Genomic DNA, 15,282 nt, shown 5'->3' with positions numbered 1-15,282 from the left:
CGCCCCACACCACCCCCCCCCCCCCCCCCCCCAGGATGTTGCTGCAGGAGAAGAAATGCCCAATACTGTTGGGTCAGTAACACCCCTCCCGCTCCCCCGCCTGGCGCTTGCACCCAGCGTCACCCATGGGTCCAGGACGGTTTATACAGGACCTGGCGGGGATGTTATGGGGGGGTTCCAGCTTTCGGACACAGTCTTTGAAAATGTGACTCTTTCTTGCAATGTTTTAGTTGGGGGGCCACACGTGGGGACCTGGGGATCTTGCCCCTCCTTTTTTGCCCTTGGTGATCTGTGAGCCTTTCTCTGTCCCATCGAGGTGTTTCTCAGACTGACTGGTGACTCCCTCTGCTCTCTGGCAGGAGACCTTCCAGCTGGCTGTCCCCCAGTGTGAACGTTCTCGCCCTGGTTCTGAAGGGGGGGCCCTCTGAGAAGGCCTGGCCTCAGGAACAGCAAGAGAAGAATGCGTCTGACTCGCCCCAGCTGCACAGGTGCCCGGGGGGATTCCAGTGTTTGGGGTTGGGTGGGTTGCAGAATTTGATGGATTTCTGAGTTCCCAAAAGTGCTGGGTTGGTGCCAGGTCCCGTGTTCTTCTTCCACACCATCCTTCAAGTCCGCAGCCCCTGCTAGCCTAGCCCTGGGTGGCCTCCACATTCGCAGCTCTGCTGGTGCCCCTCACTCCCAACCCAGTGCCCCTTGCTAGCCCAGCCCTGGGCTGTCTCCATATGTGCAGCCCTGTCAATGTCTCTCAATCCCAACCTGCAGCCCCCTTCTAGTCCAGGTCTCTGAATTGCACAGTGGGTTTGTGAGGGGGATTCTTGGCTGAATTTGTCTAATTGACCTTGGGAGCCATCTGGACTAAGGGCCCTGGCGTTTCCTCTCTGGGACGCCTGGTTTCAGCTGAGGCTCGGGTACGACAGGACATCAGATGTCTCAGGTCACTCCACAATGCCTGGTCATAGGCCAGCACCTGCCACCCCAGTCTTGTTGGCGCCTTGTTCCTGGCTTGTGGACTGCGGGGTCACTCACCCTTCGTGTAACCCGGTTTGTGGATTCCCAGCCACGATCCCTGTGTGGAACCCCACCAGGGTCTGGCATAGGGTTGCCAACCTTCCAGGAGGCATGGAGTCTCCAGGAATTAAAGATTAATCTTTATCATGTGATGAAATCTCCAGGAATACAGCCAACCAAAATTGGCAACCCTCAACCGTGCCCCTGACCTACAAACCCCCCTCATTCTCCTCCCTCCCCCCCGTGGGTCTAGGCCCTAATTGAGCCCCTGTTTGTTGTGCAGGGCTGTGCGGGCGCTGTGTGACCACACCGGGGCTGGAGACGATCACCTGAGCTTCAGGAGAGGGGATGTCCTGCAGCTCCTAGCCACAGTGGATGAGGACTGGATCCGCTGTTGCCATGGAAACAACACTGGCCTAGTTCCTGTTGGCTACACGTCCCTGATTTTATGAGGAGGAATCCCACAGGAAGCATCTGCCGGCCCCAGGGCAAGAGCCGTGACCCTGTGATGTCCCTAAGCAGCTTTTGGGGGCTAGTTCCAGGCCACGAGTGCGAAGGGTTCCCTGGTGTCAATTCTCTGCTATGTGGTAGCACCAAGACGCAGGCTCTAGCCAAGGGGCGCAGTGCCCGACGGCTCCCTGCCACCCATGCTTCTCTGCAGCAGTACAGTTAACTTAGCTCCCGCTCTGAGCCCTGCCCCTGCATCGCAATGGTCCTGGTGTGTCTTTTGTGTGTTGTCTCAACTGTTGCCTTTCTGTGTCCCTCTGCTCCTGTGCAGTAATCACACTTGAGTATGTGTCAGCCCGGCATGCCCGAGTGCTGCGCCCTCTCCCGCCCCCGGCTGGGTTGTGCAGCACGCAGACCCAGGCTGGAGCAGGGCAGTGGTTGGGCAACCCCAGCACCATGTAAATACCTGTGACCATAGGAACAAAAAACACTGTCTGGGCAGCAATGCGAGGGGAAATAAAAGGTGCAACTGAAACACAGCCCCCTGTCGCTGGATCATTGCAAACCTGGTGCTGTGCACAGCCCGCAGGCAGGCACCAGGAGCGCGTGTCACAGACTCCCCTACCCCTGAACCTGTGGCCCTGCACCTAGGGTGGCCAGATGTCCCGATTTTATAGGGACAGTCCCGATAATTGGGGCTTTTTCTTACACAGGTGCCTATTACCCCCCCACCCTCTGTCCCGATTTTTCACACTTTCTATCTGGTCACCCGACCTGCACCTCAGAGCTCCAGGGTTCCACTTTCCTGCGCACAAGCATGTCCAGGGCTGTGCTGCCATTTCTGGGCAGCAGGTGGCACAAGCACCCTGCAGGCCAGTGTGTTACCCGCACCCACAAGGGCTAATTGGGATCCTCACCGACCCTGGACCCTGGGCAGCGGGCGGAGGGTGTGTCTGGGATGTGTGTGGGGGGGAGAGGTTACATGGGGGGGCAGTCTGGGGGCAGGGGGGGTTCATGGAGGGAAGTGAGGAGTAGTGTGTGGCTGATTACAGGGAGGGGACTGGGGTAGTGGTAAGAGCAGTGTGGGGGAGTACACAGCTGGAGGTGTGGTGGCTAATGGGGGGTACATGGAAGGGGTTGGGGTGGGTAGGCAGGATGGGGGAACAAGGGGGGGATGGCTATTGGTTGTGGGGGAGGGCTCAGGGAGCTTGGGGGGATCGGGGCTTGAGTGCTGGCTGGGATGCACTGTTGCCGCTTGGCCAAGAATTGCTCTGTACTCCCCAGCCTGCAGCTTTTCCCAGCTGCTGCTCAGGTCTAGTGAACCCACAGAGCAACGTCAGAGCAATGGAAATTCCTCATGGTTCTGAAATGAAGCCAGAGAGGCCCTTGCACGGGGAGACAGCTCTGCCTCACCGGCCCCACAGGCCCCAGCTCCATACACCCCAGGGAATTGTGGGCGCTGCGTTGGGCAGTTATGTTCCCCCCTCCCACCCCAGACCGCTAGTCCCATCTCAGGTTCAATCCTGCTGGGTCTGACGGTGCTGTGCTGCTTGTCAGGCGCTCACAGTTGGTCCCTGCTGGACTCTGTCCCAGCAGGCTGCACGGTAGGGAATCGACCAGAGTGCTGCGTGCAGAGCAGGAGCTGTTTACGGCTTTCATCCCCAGGCCCAGATGGAATCGCTTGCCCTAATGCGAGCCACATTGCTTGTCTATTCTTAGCTGTGAGGGATGTGACCTCAAGTAACCTTTCTGCGGCTGGGCTGAGGCACCTGGGCTGTAAGAGACTGTGATAGGATAGCTGCGTGGGCTTGCTGCGTTGTCTTGCCAACAGCTGATGGCTGCACCTGATGTCAAGGGGGTGCCAGTTACAGCGCAGCGCCAGGGAGGTGGGTTAAACCTCCGAAAGCAGGGACGTGCTTGTACAGCGATACCTCAGGGAAAAATACACCACAAACTATGGCCATGAAAGCCTACAAAGGCATGAGCTGAAGGGTGTGAAGCCCAAGGGTTGAAGGCAGGGGGAGGGACGTGCAGGCGGTAGTGTGGATCTAGGCCCAAGGGAAAATATAACAGGCATAGCTGTGACATGTTTCCTCATGGCCTGGGGTATGCAGAATGACACAGGCCCAGTGCTGGACCAGCCCTGACCCAGCCACGGGATAAGCCACCTAAAGCCTGTTGTTTCCTGGTGCAGCTGTTCCACCTATTACGCTTGCTCCCAGGGGACTGGAGTGACATGCGCTAAGACACGATTGAGCCATCACAGCGAGCTGAGCAGGTTAGCCGTGTCCAAACACGGTGCATGGGCACAAGCCTGGCTGAGGGGGCTGTAGGGCTTCATGTTCCCCCCCCCCAACACAATGCAATTGCTGGTGACTGCTCAGAAGTCAAAGCCGGCCTTGGCTGGCAAAGCGTTCATTCTAATGTGCGGCTGCTCTTTGAGCCAGTGGGCTCCAGAATTTTTTTTTTTTTTTTAAAACCTTTTCCTCCTAGCCTTCTCTGCGCAGCTGGGCATATACTGCTCCATTCACACCACCATCCCCTAGGTTGTGAGGGTTGTCCCCATGCTTGGCTCTGTCACCTGTTGAGACTAGCTTCTGCTACTTGAACACAAGCGCAGCACTGACCCAACATGGTGTGGGTAGGAGTTCAGGAAGCCTGGACAAAATATGCCCCCCTCCCAGCCCTGTCACACCCATGGGAGGGACTGATGTGGTGAGACTATGCTAAGTGAGGCTGCTCCCAAACTCATGCCAGCTGGTCTTTAGCACTGTCAGGGCCGGCTCCAGGCACCAGCTTCTCAAGCAGGTACTTGGGGCGCCCACTCCGGAGAGCGGCGGCACGTCCAGGTATTCGGCGGCGATTCGGCGGACGGTCCCTCACTCCGCCTGGGAGTGAAGGACCTCCCGCCGAATTGCCGTCGCAGATCGCAATCGCGGCTTTTGTTTTGTTTTGTTTTGGCTGCTTGGGGCGGCCAAAACCCTGGAGCCGGCCCTGAGCACAGTGTCACAGCGAGCCTGCTAGGGTGCAGGCAGCATGGGCATCCATCATGACGATAGAGGACCAGCATGTGAAAGGGCTGCTAGGTTTTCTTTTGTGTGGGGTGAAGGGAAGTTGCCTTTGTGTGTTTGAACGTGACCAACATATGCAGCTTCACAATTGACCATTCCAGAAAAGGCCTGAAGTGTCTCTGAGATGGTTCCCTCCCCCTCCCCCCCCGCCTCCCGCACTGCCAGTGAGTTATACGATCCATATAGTTCTTATTTAAGTCTGGAAGGGGCAGGGGTGCAGCATCTGCTCCCCATGCAAAGGAATGAGCAGGGCTCAGGTCCTAGCAGCAGATGCTGACTTCAATGAGGCACAGCACATTGTGTCTTCATGCTGTTTGTCAGTCCCTGTGTCTCAATTTCTTGGTGGCTGGAGGAACATTTGACTTTCTCATATGCAAGCCAAGTACCAGAAATAAAGCATGCTGGAGCCTGCACAAGGGAGACAGGAGACACGGGGCTCCAGGCACACATGCTGTGAGCCCATGCTAAAAGTCCCACACCCTGCAGTGTCTAGTCCACACATTTGGTGGCTGCCTCTGCTCCCCACCCCACACCTCCTCCAGTGTCACCCCCTGATTTATCTTCATTCCCTATTTAGTCACTCATTCCTGCTCTTAGTTTTTAGTGGGCATAGCTGCAGAGGCCCCAGTGTGTTGGGTGCTGCTCCCCCCGGTGAGAGACAGACCCTGCTCCAAAGTGCTTACAGGCTAAACAAACCAGCTAGACAAAGGGTGGGCGCCCAGAAGCAGAAATAGTCCCATTTTACAGATGGGAGCCTGAAGTATACAGACATTAAGTGACTTGCCCAAAGTCACACAAGGAGTCAGTAGCAGAGCTGGGCATTGAACCATGATCACCAGAGTTCCAGGCCAATCTCTTACCCCGACCCTGGCTTCTGCAACAAACTAGATGTTGATTGCCATGAACATGCAGGAGGGAGGAGCAAGCAGACCCATCCCTTTTATATGTATCCTCGATTCCTCAGCATCTCCCCAGATCCAGTCTCCTGGATTCTTATGCTCTTGTCTTTATTTCCCTCCCCCCATCATTCCAAGATGTCTCTTTATTACTCCCTGCACCAAGGCACTCCTCCCGCAGCAGCTGTGGGATACACTTTCCCTGTGGCAGCATCTCTCCCTGCCCCAGGGATAGGGGACACTGGACTTTCCTGCTGGGCTGATAGGGTACTTGCCTCTTTTTGAGAAGGGACAAGCTCACTGAGAGCATCCATAATGGGGATAGCTTGGGACCAGGCAGCCCCCCCATCTCTTCCATTCCTGCTTGCTCTGTCATGCTGGCTTGTTAGCAAATGTCTTTCCTGAATGGACTGGGCTTCCTCCATTTGTCTCCTACAGGGGAAGAAATCTATGGCTGACTGGTGATACCGGCATGAATGGGATGGGGGAGGCGGGGGCATGTAGGGTACTGCAGTTCAGACCCTCCCCCGCAACAACGACTGTACTTCCACTCCACCTTATAACAGCTCTGCATCCCTTGGGAAAAGCAGTGATGTGCTAGTGACATGGAGGTTGACACAATCAAAAGGCAACACACTAGCCCTGCTGTGTGATTGAGTTTCCCATTTACAAAGGACACTGCATTCTTGACATGCCCTGAGACCATCGTACATGTGCCTTGCGCACCTGGTTGTCTGCAGCATGCTTTGTGCCTCGGAAAGATGATGATCTCAGAGTATCTACCATAGCAGATGTGCAAGCAAGAGCCAGCCAGGGCCCATGGGCTGCATAACAAGCTACTCTCAAAACTGGTGCGGGGGCAACAGGCCAATGTGTGAAAGTGCCTTGCTCCCACATTAATTTACCCTCTCAGACACAAGGAATGAGTCAGTGTCAGAGCCAGGAATAGAGTTCAGGAATTCCTGGTTCCTAGTACTCTCTCTACTGACAGAGCCTAGCCTCGCTCTTCACCTTGCCCTTGGGGAGGCTGTAGTAGGAGGTAGTCCTGGGCCTGACACTCAACTGTTGGCCATTTATTTAGCAGCAAATTGATTAAACATACAAATTTGCTGAGAGCCAGTCTCTCACTCAATGGTACCTGCCCCACAGGACTATGAGAGCATTTCCAATAGTTTATTTGCAGGACAAATATTGCAAATGCTGCTGAGAGTTAGAAGAGACACCCCAAGTCACTGGACATCTGCCTCAGTGTTTGGGATTTGAGCGCTGGCACATGAACCAATTGCCAGTGAGGGCCTGTGTACCCCTCCCCTTCCCACTATACAGAAATGTGATTAAAAGGTGGGTTATTTGCCAGTATAAATGGGTGGTTTACTCCTAATTGTGAAGCTGGAGTTGGTGCCTATGGAAAGTCTGCTTCAAGGTGGCGTCTCACAGAAAAGCAAAGCACAATTAATCTGGGATTCTTTCAGTCAACTGACCACAAAAGAAAGTAGGCTTCCCCAGTAAGAAATTTCCATAGCCTTCTCCATGGCTTAACGAGTTTCTTTGTGAGCACCCCTAGGCAAGCCAGAAATGACCTCAGAAATGCTGAGTCATCTATCCTGCACTGCTACAAACTAACATAGATGGGTGTGAGGCCACTCAAAGTCTTTGGTTTCTCTAATGATCACAAATATTACATGTGCAATTACTATGTGTGGCAGCTGCACTGACCAGGTCTATTAACTTTGGCAGAATATTAAAGAGTTGGATTGAATGGGGCCTGAGTTGATAGCCTTTTCCATCTCCAGTGCCCATGATTCCATGACTAGGCACATATTCTTTGATTCACAGTTTTTCAATTGTTTTAGGCCTAATCAAGGTTACAATTTGTTTCAAGTGGAATAACTGGGCATAGGAATTACTATCCCGCAGAGTTCAACCCCAAGGAGATCCTGACCCATAGCTGCTGGTGAAAGATTTTCTTCAGTTCTAAGTCAGGTAGCATTTAAGTGGGCTCTAATCTGAAATATATAACTCCTGTTGCCGAAATATCTTTTGCCAGTTGGAGCTGGAAATTTGCTTGTCTAGTCCTGGCATCAGCCCTGCCTTTTTCTGCTGGAGGGGTGTGAGATGAGCCTAGCCCCCTCGAGCTCTGCCTTGTACATAATTATCCTCATGTCCGGGAGACCATCAAAGCCAGGTATTGTTACAGAAATGGAAATGGTGTAACCTTAAAGCAATGCTGTTTGTTCATTCCTTTTCTTGGGATGGTATGTTCAGCACTGGAAACTTAACTGGCTTGGCATTTCCCATCCCTGCTGTGGATGCAACACAGAGTGCACACTAGCCCAGTTTCTGACTTGAAATGTTGATAGCCACTATTCTTAGGACCCAGATTTCCTGCCAGTGGGTTTCTGAATGACCTTCTAGGCCAGAGAGACACTTTTAAACCCTTTAAGTGACATTTTAATAGCAGGAGCCAATATTTTGGTAACTGGTCTTTGTTCTATATGACAGGATAAAGGATAAAGGGCTTATTTTATTCTGTTCTTACTTCCAGCTCTCCGTGCAATTCTTAGCCTCAGACAAGGGACACTGCATCTTAATTGGAATGTTATTTTGCTTGCATGTGCTGTGTGTATGTATGATTGAATTCCACAGCTGTCTCTGGACTCTGAAATGGGGTCAGCCTGGCAGGAGATGAATCCAGGTGCTTTTCAATTAATTGTTTAATAATACAGTCCTTGAGATGTCTGCAGCATGGAGGGAATGAATGCAAATGTATGGGTCAGATGAAGCATTTTAATGGTAATACAAAGAGTCAGCCCAGGGGCTGGGCTCCCATATCAGTATGCTTATTTTTCTGTATGTTACATTACAGAAGTCGGCAAGAAACCATTCTGTCCTGAGCGACCAATACAAATAGACAGCAAAATTGTCCTGGTGACTGCTCCATTTTCCTGTGAAATACAGGAATTCCTGAACATATGGGAACTCTGGAGGCCATTAAGTTAACAGAGCAGGATAGTGACCTGAGTCTCATGTCACCTCCTCTATCTGCAGCAGAGTACAGGCTAAGCACCTCAAAGGATTCAGAACAGCCTTCTTGGAAGGGCAGGGTACCAACCTCAGAGGGAGGAGTTGAGTTGACTGACTCCCAGGTGAACTTCTGAGGAAAGGTGTGACAAGGGACCTAGTGCAGTCTTGGGGAAGCCAGAGCCAGGGGTCAGGTTATTAGAAATGACCCAAAGAATGCGATTTCTAAATTTTTTTGGTGTTGTCTCCTACGTGCATTCCACTCATGTGTCCAACAATGCAACTAGACTCACCTGAGGATAGTCAAAAGGCCCATAAGGGGATGGTAGTACTTGGCCAGGCTGAATGCTTCAAGGGACTCCAACTGTCCCTTATTCTTTCCTAAATCACCTTTTTGTTTTTTTGGCTATTTTCTTTCATATGGGACATGGTTAGCTGTTACAATGTCAATGTATTTATCTAGCACTCCCTCTGATCTAATATTAGTGCCAGTGAATATGCAGGATATGGTGCCACTTTGAGATTAGTTTGTGGTTACTGGCGTTGATACAGAGAATTTAGCAGGAATTGGGGCAGTGATCTGAGGGCATACAATTGCCCTTGATTTTGGATATGGGGATTTGGATATGGGCATCATATTTATAGGTTTAATGACTCATATACCAACCTGCCAACATGTGCAATCAAGGTTATACATCCCTCTAATTCCTAATACTGGATGCCTGGGCCTTGTGCTGCAGCTCCATTTAGGCTCCTTGCACCTCCACTGTGATTCATATCAAGGTGTATTCAGTGCCTGCACACATACTGTCAGCATCCTTTCTACTACAGGCTGTACAGCAGCAGGAAAAACAACAGCACCACAACTATATCTGCTCAGTATGCCAACCGTGATCAGGCAATGTGATATTCAAAGGAGATGGGGCAGCCATGCAACTTTAAAAAAGGCTGTAAGAAACTTTGAACACGTCACAGGAACTGTTGGGACAAAGAAGCAAAAAAGTGAAATCAAGGACGTGTGAAAGAAAAACCCCCACAAGTCATCAATAGGAAAAGTTTTTCCATTTAATACTAGACTCTCTCAGGATTGAGATGCAGGCTTTTTATGCAATTACATCCAATGTTAAAATTGGTAATACATAATTTACAAAGATTAACATCAAAACAATGATCTATTTAGATATGCTTTTGTAAAAAGGAAATATATTAGCAGCATTTATTTTCAGCAATCACACAGCCTACACCCATGCAGACTAAGAGTTCATATCTATTTGCAATAATGTAGTGCTTCCTGGTCTTAAAACAGCGATCCTGGTGACACACTGGTCTTCTCATTATTATAAAATAACCAAAAAATAAAAAAAGTCATTAATTTCTACACCAGTAAGAAAAACAATTCTTTGCACTTACCTAACATTTGATTGTCTAAAAAACATTTTGTTTAGTCTTTCAACAAAAGAAAGATAAAATGACAGAGCTAGTGTCTTGCTTCTGTATGCACTTTATTTTTTAAAAAGTTTTTAGTGTTTAACACCGTTTGAGACAATGATTTCTGTTATTAACTAAATGAGACAACCCAAAATTTTGGACATGCGATATTCCTACTACACGCACGAGTATTTTATACTCAGGGTTCCTGGTACTGTACAGTGCTTCTCTACAGTAAGAAAATATTCCAAACTATTTTCTTATTTCTTTTTTTTTAATAAAATATTTTTTTCCTCAAAGGGTTTTTTCCTTTCTTTTTTTTCTTTTTAAAATCAACACATAAAAGTTAATGGAATGAGTCATGTTCCACTAAGAGTAAAATAATAATTATAATAATAACAAGAATGTACATTAGGACAAGCTTGGTCCATTAAAAAGGAACATGTAACTACCGTATTGCTTTACATCCACGCAGCAGATATATACAACTTGGCACATTAAAAACTGTTTTTTCTTATAAGAACATCTAAAACAGGACTGTATATGCATATGTACGTCTGAAAGACAAAAAAGCAAAGCTATTTTAAAGGGGCAGTGTATGCCTACTGCCCCCTCCCTTTGCCACTAGCAGGGCCTGACCCAGAGACAGATGACAGCTTCACGGCACTGGGTATTGGGGAAGGTTACATGTTGAAATACAGGGGATCCCAGTACAGCACTAGATTGTGGCAAACTATGGCAATCACAATTTCATGCAGTAAAAAGTTAGCGCCTTGGCTGTAGCCTTTGGGAGCAACACTTTCATAACGGCAGAGAGAGGGAGTGGTAAAATACACTGTCTCTTTAAGAGACAGACGTTTTAAGCTGTACAGTTAGAACACAAGAATAGTGTTATTAGTTGATATATTCTACAGTTCACAACAAATACTCGCTCTGAATACTGCTTGACGGTTCATGTAGTGAAGGTTTCTTTTTTTATCTTCTTTTAACAGATTTTAATTTGCACAACACATTGGACACACAAGAACCACAGCTTATCAAAAAAACCAACAGCAATGGTGTCGTCAGGATTCGACTCGTTTTATAAAATTTCTCTGCAGAAAAAATGTGAAAAATTACACACCCCCATTTCAGGATGCGGAACAACAAGTGCTTCGAACAACCAACTCTCGTTTCACTCTGAGCTGACTGGGGGCTTTTCCTCTCTACAGATCAAAGGAGCATCTGGGCACTGGCCGTTTCACGGTGAACCTTTTATACATCCTGGTACATTTCTTCCCTCTCTGAACTTGTGCAAAACTGAGGCCACTCCTTTAGGGCAGCCTTTATTTTAATCCATTGGGCCTTCACCCTCCCTATGGACTTCATACATTGGTACACGCCACTGGCAGTGCCAACGGTATCTTGTACAATCATAGGACAACTGGTCTGTATGGGGAATATTCTCATCAGAGTAAATCAGTCCTCATCCTTCTATTTACCCCCTCTTTTTCCCTCCAAGTGGGGACATTAAGCAAAAATAAATTAAATCTGACCATCTTGGACGAATAATCACAAGGTTTTCTCAGTACCTAACATCGATACAAGGCACGCCCAACAACACACACATCATAAGAGCACTGCAGAGCAAGGCAGGGCCACCTGCCTGCCCAGACTTCTAAGTGCTAACTGTATTTATGTCAGTTTTCTTCTACCCATCTCTCCTTGGTTGGTGTACAGGAAGGAAGGGGCTTCCCCATCAGTCTCTAGCAGACCTGGTAGTGGACTCCAGATCACAGTCTGTTGCTGGGACATCACTTCCTGAAGCTGCTCTCCAGGATGGTGAGAGTACGCCTCCTCAATTTTCTTCCTGATCCTTCCTCCAGCAGGTAAGTGACATCAATAGCTGCAACAGACCACAGGGTTCTTAATAAGGAGCTGATACAGTAGTACTCATTGTACCTGATGCTCTAGTATTAATCCCTGTAACATAACAGAGGAGTGTGGTCTACTGGTCTGAGCTCAGAAACTCCTAGGCTCTAATTCTGATGTTACATTAAACTCTCTCTAAGGCAGGCCTGCACAACTCGTAAAGCAGCGAGGGCCAAATTACTCCAAACAGCTGAGGGCCGAACCCCCCCGGCCCCGCCAAACCCCACCCCCAGCGCTGCCAACCCCTCCCCCAGCACCGCCCAGCCCCCTGAAACACAACACCTCCCCCAGCGCCGCCTTCCCCATGGAAACAACCCCCCAGTGCCGCGGAAACACCCCTCAGCACCGCCCAGCCCCCCTGAAGCACCCCCCCCAGCGCCGCCCGCCACGCAGAAACAAACCCTCCTTCCCCAGTGCCGCCCCACCAAAACAGCGGTATTGAACCTTTGTAATATGTTATAGCGGGCTCCTAAGGTAGTATAATTAAGGTAAAAGAAAAATGTCTTTTTGCTAGAAGTAGAATAAGATCTTCTCCCCACTTTGTAATCAATTGCCCTGTTGAATGAATGAGGAAGGCGTGGAAGGCAGCACCTCCAGACAGCTGCAATCCTTGGAGAGGGGATGGGAGCCAGACCAGAGCAGTAGACCAGGTCAGCCACCAACTCACCGCTCGCCTCCTCAGTCCCCCTCCCCTGCCGCCAGCTCACCTGCACCCCCGCCACTGCCCGCCCGCCTACTCACCCCCCGCCACTACCCGCCCTCTCGCCTCCTCAGCCCCCCTCCCTCACCCACCGCTTGCCTATTTACCCCCCGCGGGCCGCACAGTGAGCCCACACAGGCCACATGCGGCCCCCGGGCTGCATGTTGTGCAGGCCTGCTCTAAAGAACTGATCCAAAGCCCACTGAAGTCAATAAGAGTCTTTTAATTCACTTCAATGGGCTTTGGATAAAGCCCTCAATCTCTTGTGCCTTTCTCTCAATCTTCTCATCTGTAAACCAGAGACAATAATAATTAAACTACCTATCTCACTGGAGGGAGGGAGTGAATAATTAGTAATGACAATGGGATGTGAAAGTCCTACATAAATGCCTGTTTCATTATTAACAGGAGATTTCACTCATCTATTTAGTGGGAATTGCAAATGCTTCCTATATAGGGCCCTACCAAATTCTTGGTCCATTTTGATCAATTTCATGGTCATAGGATTTTAAAAATCGTAAATTTAATGATTTCAGTTATTTAAATCTGAAATTTCACAGTGTTGTAATTGTAGGAGTCCTGACCCAAAAAGGACTTGTGTGGGGGTGGGGATTATTGTACGGGGGTGTGTGGTACTGCTACCCTTACTTCTGTGCTGCTGCTGGTGGCGGCACTGCCTTCAGAGCTGGGCAGGTGGAGAGAGACGGCTGTTGGCCAGGAGTCCAGTTCTGAAGGCAGAGTCACCGCCAGCAGCAGCGCAGAAGTAAAGATGGCAGGTACGGTATTGTCACCTTTACTTTTGCACTGCTGCCTGCAGAGCTGGGCCCTCAGTCAGCAGCTGCCATTTTCCAGCCACCCAGCTCTTAAGATAGCAGTGCAGAAGTAAGGGTGGCATGGTATGGTATTGCCATCCTTACTTCTGCACTGCTGCTGGTGGGGCATCACCTTCAGAGCTGGCCACCCAGCCAAGAGCTGCCACTCTCTGGTCACCCAGCTTTGAAGGCAGTGCAAGAAGTAAGGGTGGCAATACCACAACTCTCCCTAAAATAACCTTGCAATCCCCCTGCAATTCCCTTTTGGGTCAGGATGCCCCAATTCTCACCTGTGAAATCTGTATAGTATAGGGTAAAAGCACATAAAAGACAAGATTTCATGGGGGAAGACCAGATTTCATGGTCTGTGATGTGTTTTTCATGGCTGTGAATTTGGTATGGCCCTATTCATAAGAATGGCCCTACTGGGTCAGACCAAGGGTCCATCTAGCCCAGTATCCTGTCTTCTAACAGTGGCCAGTGCCAGGTGCCCCAGAGGGAATGAACAGAACAGGTAATAATCAAGTGATCCATCCTGTCGCCCATTCCCAGCTTCTGGCAAACAGAGGCTAGGACACCATCCCTGCCCATCCTGGCTAATAGGAAACATTTGTGCGGAGAACACCGGGCACAAATCATGTCCAGTAGCAATAAGTTCAGTTAAAAGCATTTGCTTTACTAATATGCCATGCATGACTCCAAAAACAAACCTAGAGAGGAAATCATTGTATTGCAGTGTACTGAGGGAAGGGGTGTTTGCTCACCATTTTTCCCTGGGATTTTCTCTAAGAGGTTGAGCAGGATTTGATTAAGTCTCTCTCTCTGAATATGCCGCCTTTCCTCTGGAGTGCACAGTTGCCTTGTGACAGAGTTACTTTCCTCCACCTTTTTATCATTCTCACAGCCCTCACTAGAGACTGCCTCTCTCTCTGGCTCTTCCAGGCTGCGCATCTCATTTGAAGCTTGTTCTTGGCTTGCTAGCACATCCTCAATGAGTGGAAGAGGATCTTCTTCTTGGTTCAGGTCTTTGATCTGTGGCTTTGAGCGGTCTGTCTTCCATGATGATCTAGCAGGGAGAGAGAGGTTTAAAGATCATAGTTTTGGAGACACTTGACAGAAAGGTCAATTGTCAATGAGTCAGCAACCCCAGCTGTGGAGGGGCTTATGAATTTTCTATGGTTTGGAGCCAATCACACAGTAGAATCCATGAAGGGGAAATCTGCAGCCAGACACAGTAATTATAAAGCATGAGAGGCAATGCCAATAGCATTAGCTTACCTTGCAAAGCTGCAAATGTTATTGCACATTTCCTGGGTTACTTCTGCATATTTAAAAAATAAAACATAATTCTCCTACTACCCTGAAAAATTATTTTTCCCCCCAAGTGCCTAAGCTCAGGATCCACTGAGAACTTTCTCTCTAATCTTCAACAGTCTTGACTAGTGTTTTTAACCCCCCAAATGGCATAAGACTGTGGGATCTCTGAGAGCCTCATCCTGATGTCAATCTGCATCACCCTCTGTTTAGGGATCTCTAGTGGCTATTCTGCCTTTGCAGTGGTGGGCCCTACAGCTCCCATGACACGTCTCAAACTGCTTCTGCCCACTTTCAAGAGCACCTAACCCCCCTCTCTTTCTGGAAATGTGTTTTAGGAGGATTGCTGCTGGCTCCATATTTATTACTGTCCCCTCTCACTCGTATCTGTTTGAATTTTGAGCAGGTTGTTTTTAATTACTTGGCTTTACTGTTTTTACAGCATCTCAAGGGTATTGATAGGGCATGGGTGGTTTACAAATAAAAACAACTATCCCACCTCTTTCACTAAAGAACAACTCAGTAGGTAGGACTCACCTGCCTCCATTTCTCTTGTAGTTGTCTGGGACATAATGAGGCTACAACAATAATAAAGGTCACAGTTAAACAAAGCACTAAGAGCTCAGCATTGGACAGTATAAAAATATCACAAATTAAATCCAATGTAGAAGGAA

The 15,282-nt window shown here is 49.2% G+C and overlaps 2 protein-coding genes across 2 annotated transcripts in view; one reads left to right on the top strand and one right to left on the bottom strand.

Annotated features, from left to right (window-relative positions):
- RUSC1 (RUN and SH3 domain containing 1) overlaps positions 1 to 1,994 on the top strand; it is a gene marked incomplete at its 5' end in the record, with an annotated part of 4,878 nt that extends 2,884 nt beyond the window's left edge. The window contains 2 exon segments of the mRNA XM_034793007.1: positions 360 to 488; positions 1,292 to 1,994. Coding sequence (XP_034648898.1) covers positions 360 to 488; positions 1,292 to 1,460 — 298 coding nt within the window.
- A 7,494-nt stretch (positions 1,995 to 9,488) lies between these two features.
- ASH1L (ASH1 like histone lysine methyltransferase) overlaps positions 9,489 to 15,282 on the bottom strand; it is a 127,850-nt gene continuing 122,056 nt past the window's right edge. Inside the window, 3 exon segments of the mRNA XM_034792260.1 lie at positions 9,489 to 11,756; positions 14,059 to 14,360; positions 15,146 to 15,186. Coding sequence (XP_034648151.1) covers positions 11,665 to 11,756; positions 14,059 to 14,360; positions 15,146 to 15,186 — 435 coding nt within the window. The 3' untranslated portion in view covers positions 9,489 to 11,664.

The sequence above is a fragment of the Trachemys scripta genome, chromosome 16 (genome assembly GCF_013100865.1).
Source record: "Trachemys scripta elegans isolate TJP31775 chromosome 16, CAS_Tse_1.0, whole genome shotgun sequence".
NCBI lineage: Eukaryota > Metazoa > Chordata > Testudines > Emydidae > Trachemys > Trachemys scripta.
The sequence above is the reverse complement of the archived record's forward strand: the minus strand, read 5'-3'. Positions and strand labels throughout refer to the sequence as shown.